The 8,147-nt window shown below is 50.4% G+C and overlaps 1 protein-coding gene across 1 annotated transcript; it reads left to right on the forward strand.

Annotated features, from left to right (window-relative positions):
• Positions 1 to 1,244: 1,244 nt before the first annotated feature.
• Positions 1,245 to 2,133, forward strand: LOC144102591 (uncharacterized). Its single transcript, XM_077635819.1, has 2 exons — positions 1,245 to 1,311; positions 2,003 to 2,133. The coding sequence occupies exons 1-2, from the start codon at positions 1,245 to 1,247 to the stop codon at positions 2,131 to 2,133; spliced, it is 198 nt and encodes a 65-aa protein (XP_077491945.1).
• Positions 2,134 to 8,147: the final 6,014 nt, after the last annotated feature.

Here is an 8,147-nt window from a genome sequence, read left to right on the forward strand (position 1 = left end):
TGTGTGTAATGGTTTCATCATCATCATCATCATCATCATCAGCCTTACTACACCCACTGCAGGGCAAAGGCCTCTCCCATGTCTCTCCAATTAACCCTATCCTTTGCCAGCTGCATCCACCCTTTGCCTGCAAACTTCTTAATCTCATCCGCCCACCTAACCTTCTGCCGCCCTGTGCTACGCTTACTTTCTCTTGGAACCTACTCCGTTACCCTTAAAGACCAGCGGTTATCTTGCCTTCGCATTACATGCCCTGCCCAAGCCCATTTCTTTCTCTTGATTTCGACTAGGATGTCATTAACCCGTGTTTGTTCCCTCACCCGCTCTGCCCGCTTCCGATCTCTTGACGTTACACCTATCATTTTTCTTTCCATGGCTCGCTGCGTTGTCCTTAACTTAAGCTGAACTCTTTTCGTTAGCCTCCACGTTTCTGCCCCGTAGGTGAGTACCGGTAAGATTATGCTGTTGTACACTTTCCTCTTGAGGGAAATTGGTTAACTGCCACTCATGATCTGCGAGAATTTGCCATATGCGCTCCACCCCATTCTTATCCTTCTAGTTATCTCCCTCTCATGATCCGGATCAGCTGTCACTACCTGCCCTAAGTAGACGTATTCCGGCACAATTTCTAGGCTCTCCCTGCCAACTGTGAACTGTTGTTCCCTTGCTAGGCTGTTGAACATTACCTTGGTTTTCTGCATGTTAATTTTTAGACCCATCGATCTGCTCTGCCTGTAATGGTTTATGGTGGTTTAACGTCCCAAAGCGACTCAGGCTGTGAGGGACACCGTAGTGAATAGTTCCGGAAATTCGACCACCTGGGGTTATTCAACGTGCACTGACATCGCACAGTAGACGGGCCTCTAGAATTTCGCCTCCATCAAAATTCAACCGCCGCGGCAAGGATCGAACCCCCGTCTTTCGGGCCAGCAGCCGAGCGCTATAACCACCGAGCCACGGCGGTGGCAGTAGTATATTATCTAGTTCTTAATTCATTTAAAGTGCGCAATTGTAAAAATTGTTTTATACAGTGTCCTCGAAGAGGACCTTCATGGGGACAAGTATTTTACCCGTATGAAATGAAAACTGGACCAGTGAAAGAGTTGCCCAGCATGAGCCATGTTGTACTTAGTGATGCACGAGCTGAGCTCTTAGAAAGTTCGCCCATTGATGTTTCGATGCTGCGCAACGTTTATAAAAACGCATGCACGTTCTCCCCAGTTCCACAAGGTGTACAACCACAAATGTATTATCTGATATACACCGACTGCTCGACATGCAGCGTCCTGAGACATCGCTATGCTGCCAACGGTGAGTAGAACGCGCTGTTGATACTGACTTAATGTTGCCACATACAGTGCTTCACCGGCAAAAAAATTGTCGTAGGTCATAAACACGCCGACTGGCCGAAGGGAAGAGACGTCTCTAGAGAGGATATTTACCACTGGCTGAGGGTCATTGATGCTTGCTTCAGCGACGACAGCGCATTCTGCGCTGGCACCGAATCGCTTGCCACCGAAAATAATTTCACGTAGTAAACTCGCACGTCAGCGTAGCCTCGTTCACTTCCGGATTAAGTGTGTTGGGTAAATATAGAACTCGTCTGAGCGTGCCATCACCTGGCAACCTGCGTTACGGACGCCGCACCGGGATTTTAGTTTTTCATATATTCTTTCAATTTTATGCAGGCGCGACCCTTGTTTACGAGCTTCTGCCACAAATCTAGTTGTATATTTTTTGTCAAAGAGGGACCTACTTTCCTCCTCACTTTGTGGCTCTCGGCCAGCGCCTACTCTGGTAGTCGGTCTTTACTCACAATAAAACTGGACTTTGTGATAATTTGTAAATTTTTGGATGCCGCTTAATGCCTCAAATTTGTACACTTTTTGCTAAACTGTAGGACCAAAGAGATAATAAAAGGAGCGAGTTTCTTTGGAGCCGCTTTACTGCATAACCGCAAGCTAAAGAATGACCATCCACCTCGCATTCTGCAACTTTGCAGGCTACGGTTGTACCTACTGGCGGCGGGCGAGCTCGCTGACCAAAGAGAACGACTGCTGCCAGTTCATCTACGACGAGAACTGCGGCACTTCGCCCAAGTACCAGATCTACTACCCCTCGTGTACGACTTAGCCACAAGAACGCACTGTGGATGGTGGAGGGCTTCACGGCAAGCGGAGCCTTGAAAATGTCCTACAACTTGTCATGCAAAGGGGTTAAATGTGGAATTCTTGAGGATTTATGCCGGGCGAAAAAACTTCCATGGTTAGGTTCAAAACACGTACGAACTTGTTCACAATAAAAATTTTGATAACTCTATTCAACTGGTACATCGTTGGCATGAAGCTAAAAAAACACTGATATGCTATATCACTAAAGAACTGCGTGGATGATCAGTAATGTGGGTGTCAATTTGAGGCTGACGTAGAAAGAAACCTTGTTTCTACGACGCAGACAAAACACAGCGCGCTCTGTGAAATTTACCTGCTCTTCGATTTTCTTCTCAAGAAATTCAGGTAGGTCGATTTCTTTCCGACCGTTTTCACGTAGCATAATCGGCAATTTTTCCTAACATTTCACCCGTCTCGTGCTAGCCGTTTCCGGGTAATGAGAATTTTCAGCCTATTCAGATTCAATGGCAGACTTATTCGTGATAAAAGTTCTATTTATGTGCATGCACACAATGTTATTTGCGAGTGCCAAAGCCATGAATGAAAGCAGGGAAACATTATTTAAAACTGGGCGTTCACCAAGTTTCATATTTATTCTTGGAAAAGATTAGGCGGCTGCATAAAAATTCTTGAGCCTGGCGGATAAGTGAGAGCCAATTGTTTTTATAATTGCCCAGTTTTTCTTCTCAGTAACTAAATTAGTTATTAGTCATTTTTCTGCCTCGTGCGATTAAAGTGCTAGTTTGTAGTTGCATGATATATTTACACACAGCACTAGGATCAAGTGATATTGATTTCCGCTTAAATCTTAAGGCAGAGTAGAGGGTGAGACCAAAGTAGAAAGCTAATACGGTTTCGAATAAAAAACACAAAAAATACAACGGCGAAACCTATGAACTGAATCCACAGAAAAAATATAAAAGTTGTAACAACACAGTACGATGGGGCTAAACAGGTTTTGTGGCAATAAGATGTAAACATAAGTCAACCACTTGGAACCGGTAGAACCGCAGAGTTTTCGGAAAGCAAGTTAGTTGCAGCAAAATACGCAGTATGTAAGAGGGCTGTCAAGAGCGATGAGCGTGTCTCGTTGTCTGTTAACGACAGGTATGATGCAAGATTCTATCCAAGTTTGTGGTAGAATAATAGGGGCAGAAGGTGTAGTGGCCGAAGCGTACGCTTAAACTTGGCCGCAGTCATGAAGTTTGGATGGTTGCATTTCGATGGAGGCTAAATTTTACAGGCCCGTACATTGTGCGTTGTAAGTGAACGCTAAAGAACTCTAGGTGGAAGACATTATCTGAAGCCCTCCACTACGGCGTTCCTCATAGCCTTAGCCGCTTTTGGACGTTATACCTCATAAACTATGTCATGAAATTATGGCCGTGTAGTTAACGCTTACAGGCAGGTTTCGCGCCGGAACTCGGCAAGTGAAACCCAAAGGTTATCTAAACCGGGTATGCTTGGCCTTTGCGTTTTGTGATGTTTGAGTTCCTTCTTTTACGTTCAAATTGTGAGGCAATGAACGAAAATACTAGGAATATCTGCGGTTCTGTGACAGCTGATACCATGCCCCATAGATTCCATACACGGAAAGTCAGGAAGTTTTTGCCTATGGCTCACGCTTTAATTTATAAAGTAATTTTATGCTTCACTAGCATGCTGTAGAGGAACTGCTGTATCACATTGTCTCTATAGTGCACCCCCAAAACACGAGAAAAATATTGTAACATGCTTTGTGTCGACGACAAAGCAGATAGAAGAACCATAGAGGCAGAAGAAGCTGGTCGGCCTGGCAGTGTTCAGCCCTTGAGGCCGATCATAGAACGTTCTAGATAGACGTCGCAGCACGTGCTTAGCGCTGCTGAAAACGTAACAATTTTGGTGGGCGTTAATGGGATAAGAACACGGATCTCTTTTTGGCTTCAGAGGGAGACGCAGGCTTGTTGGTTTACTCCAACTTCCGTTGGATATTTATCACGAGGGTGACGTCGAGTAAGAAGCACGGTGCCTAGCCACTGGCACGGTGGAGCAATTGCCGGCAGATAAAGCAAGGCTAACCCCACCTGTAGCATTGAACACCTCAACTCAACTCAACTCACCCAAGCCCAGAGCACGCGCACCTCCGAGACACTTAGTTCACCTCGTCGTCACCAAGAATATCCGTTGCACGGCCCCCGGCAGCAAAAACACCATCTCGATGTAGATTTAGGTGTGGAAAGGGATGGCGAGAGGTAGGGCTTGAGGCGAGAGACGTGGACAACGTCACACTGAGGTGCACGGGAGGTGGTCTCCGGGAAGGCCGGAGCGATCTCGAAGGTGACAGCGGTAACCTGGCGGAGCACACGGTATGGGCCAGCATACTAGGATAGAAGTTTTTCGCAAAGCCCGACACGCCGCAGTGGCGACCAAGGCGAGACGAGGGCTCCAGGGGAGAAAGTGACCACGCGACGGCGGCGGCCGTAGTAGTCCTGCTGTGATGCCTGCCATGCTTGTAGTCGGGATCGCGCCAGCTGGCGGGCGTGGCCGTCGTGTGCATATTCAGAAGGCGGTGAAGGAGATGTCGGAAGCAGCGTGCCAAAACGTGATTGGAGCTTGGGGCCGTAAAAAAGATAGAACAGTGAGTAACCGGCAGTGTCATGACGGGAAGAGTGGTACGCGAAAGTCACGTATGGCAGGGCGATATCCCAGTCCCGATGGTCCGGGGAAATGCACATTGCGAGCATATCCGTGAGAGTGCGGTTGGGGCGCTCTGTGAGGCCGTTGGCTTTGGGATGATAGGCGGTGGTCAGCTTATGCTTAGTCGAGCAGGAACGAAGAATGTCGTCGGCAACTTTATACAGAAAACAACGGCCACAGTCGGTGAGAAGTTGGCGGGGTGCACCATGACGGAGGATGAGGTCGTAAAGGAGAAAGTCGGCAACGTCAGTAGCAGTACTGGTGGGAAGGGCCCGCGTGATTGCGTAGCGAGTGGTACAGTCTGTGGACACGGAAATCTATTTGTTTCCGGAGGTGGACTCAGCATCGGTGTGTAGCCGACCGGACTTATAGACCACGGTGTAGTCGTACTCTTGTAGGCGTGAAGCCGAGCAACCTAACCGGCTAGTAGGATTTTTCAGTGAGGAGAGCCAGCAGAGCTCATGGTGGTCGGTGGCAACCGTAAAAGGGCGGCCGTATAAATGCCGGCGAAATACCAGCGAAAGGTAAAGCACTCGCGTTCCGTGATGGAGTAATTGCGCTCTCATGTATAGAGGAGGCGGCTGGCGTAGGCGATGACACGGTCAGACCCAGATTGGCGCTGAGAAAGGACCACGTCGATTCCGTGACCGCTGGCGTCGGAGCGGACTTCAGTGGGAGCGGCCACATCGAAGTGGTCCTAGACGGGTGAGGTGGTGAGCTTCGAGATTAGAGCGGCAGAGGCGTTTTCTTGTAGGGGTCCCTCGGTGAAAGTTATATCCTTTTTTTAGCACACCACTGAGGGGGCGGGCGATGTCAACAAAGCCGGGCACGAATCGGCGGAAGTAGGAACACTGCCACAAGAAGCTCCGTAAGTCATTGCAGGAACGCAGCACCGGGAAGTTTTTCACGGCTCAGATCTTAGCTCGGCCAAATTGTACTCCCGTGGCATCGACGACATGGCCATGATCTGGCGACGCGCGAAACGGCATTTGGAGGAGTTGAGCTGCAGGCCGGCATGACGGAAAAGTGAAAGAATCTTGGAAAGGTCATCGAGGTGAGAGGAAACGTTGGGGGAGAAGACAATGACGTCGTCGAGATAGCAGAAGCACGTGGACCATTTGAATCCGTGCAGAAGGGCGTCCATCATACGCTCGAAGGTGGCCGGCGTGTTGCATACGCCAAAAGGCAAAACTTTGAACTGATACAGCCCATCAGGTGTCACAAACGCCGTCTTCTCATGGTCTTGGTCATCCACTGGTATCTGCCAATAGCCGGAGCGAAGGTCTATGGAGGAGAAGAATTTGGCACCGTATAGGCAATCAAGGGCGTCGTAGATGCACGGGAGGGGGTACACGTCCTTTTTGGTTATCTTGTTCAGATGGCGATAATCAACACATAAACGCCATGAGCCATCCTTTCTTCTTAACGATGACTACTGGCGAGGCCCAGGGGCTGTAGGAAGGTTCGATAATGTTCTTATTAAGCATCTTCATGACCTCGGCGTTAATGACCTGACGATCAGCGTGGGAGACTCGGTATGGTCGACGACGGAAAGGAGAGGCATCCCCGGTGTCGATACGGTGCTTCACAGAGAGCTTGGCCCAGCTGGATATTATTTAGTTCGAAAATGTCCGAAAAAGATTCGACAAGGACTCGAAGCTATGCAGTTTGTGTGGGACACAGGTCGGAGGGCATTATGGTCACGAAGGCGTCTGTAGAAAGATAGGTACGCTGGGGATGCCCCGCGTGATGATGAGAAGGGGTGGCATCGAATGCAGCGACTTGGCACAGTGCGAGGGGTGGAGATCGTAGCAACACAAATGCCGGATGGAAGAATTTGAGGAGAGAAGCCGAATTTCAGGAACGGCAGAGACAGTGTGTTCGCCTTGAACGAGGCGATGGTATAGGGCAGAGCAACGTTGCGCGTCAGCAGGAGATCAGTGCTAGGCGCAACGAGGTAGTCGCCATCGGGAATGAGGGGGAGGGTGCCAGTGCAACGAATGAGGCGGCTTGAGACAGCAGGCGAGCATAGTACGCATTGAACAGGCGGAAAGAAGGATCGACGTGCCCGGAATAAGATCGCGGGAGCTCGAGTTGTAGGACACCCTGCGAGCAGTCAATCAGAGCTGAATGGTCGGAGAGGAAATGCATGCCGAGAATGAGGTCGTGGGCGCAGGTGGACAAAACGGTGAACTGAACCGTGGTACTGTGGCCGGCAACAGTGATGCGAGCAGTACATAGTTCGTCCACAGCAGGTGTGCCTCGATCCGCCACGCGCACGCAGGACGTTGCAGGTGTGAGAACTTTGCGCAGGTGACGGCGAAGGGTATGGTAGAACTCATCATAGATACGCGCGCAACGTTGTCATTGAGGGCGCGCACAGGAAAACCGTCGACTCGGACGTCCGGCAAGTTAGGTCGGGTGGTCAGTAGAGGCTTTCTGGCCGGGGTCATTGATGCAGCATCACCTCCGGGAGCTACATCAGCTAGTTTTACACAGTGGAGTGGACGTAAGGGGCAGTGGCCGAAAGACAGGGCGGCTGCAAGTGAATGTGAGCGACGGCCTTGGGGCGGCGGAGAGGTGGAATTGCGGAAGGAGGGTTCAGACTGGTCGGGCTGGGAGCGGGGCGAAAAGCGGCGCTGAGGGTCAGGACGGTAGTTGAAGAAGACACCGCGGGGAGGGACGACCAATGGCTGCGCAAAAATGTCAAGAGATGTCTCCAACGCAGGAGCAGAGATAGCAGAAGGGTTTCTCGTCAGCCGTGCGCCGTTCCACCGGATTGCAGTAACGGGACGTGGAGTAGTAGGTGGGGCGGAAAGCAGGGGAAGGAGGCTGGCAGACGGCTGGGCGGCCAATGGAACACACCTGGGTAGAAAGATCCAGGTTTGCCAGTTCTTGCTTGACGACAGCCTGAATAAGCGACATGGCGGGCAGGGTCGTATCAGGGACGTATGGTGGCAAAATGACAGGTGCGAGGGCCTCCAGTTCACGTCGTGCGATCCGTGTGGCCGAATCACTAACGGCAGGGGCGTCCGAGGGCGCGCGGGATGGAGGTCTCTGGTTCTCATAGGATGAGGTCGCGGCTTTGTTAGGAAGGCGGGAAAACGACTGCGGAATGCGACGGCCTTTCACTCGCTCAAATCGACGGCACACTTTAATGGTGGAGGCAATAGTGGTGCAGTTTTTACAAACAAGTAAGTTGAAAACACCGTCTGAAATGCCTTTGAGCACGTGGCCCACCTTGTCTGTCTCACTCATGGCAGCGTTGACCTTGTGGCAAAGAACCAAGGTTCCCTG

This window comes from Amblyomma americanum, chromosome 8 (genome assembly GCF_052857255.1).
Source record: "Amblyomma americanum isolate KBUSLIRL-KWMA chromosome 8, ASM5285725v1, whole genome shotgun sequence".
NCBI lineage: Eukaryota > Metazoa > Arthropoda > Arachnida > Ixodida > Ixodidae > Amblyomma > Amblyomma americanum.

Excerpts from the sequence above, each read along its gene's own strand:
- LOC144102591 (XM_077635819.1), top strand. The coding sequence starts at position 1,245 with ATGTATTATCTGATATACACCGACTGCTCGACATGCAGCGTCCTGAGA. Across the intron at positions 1,312-2,002 it reads ACATCGCTATGCTGCCAACG|GCTACGGTTGTACCTACTGG; the intron begins GTGAGTAGAACG and ends GCAACTTTGCAG.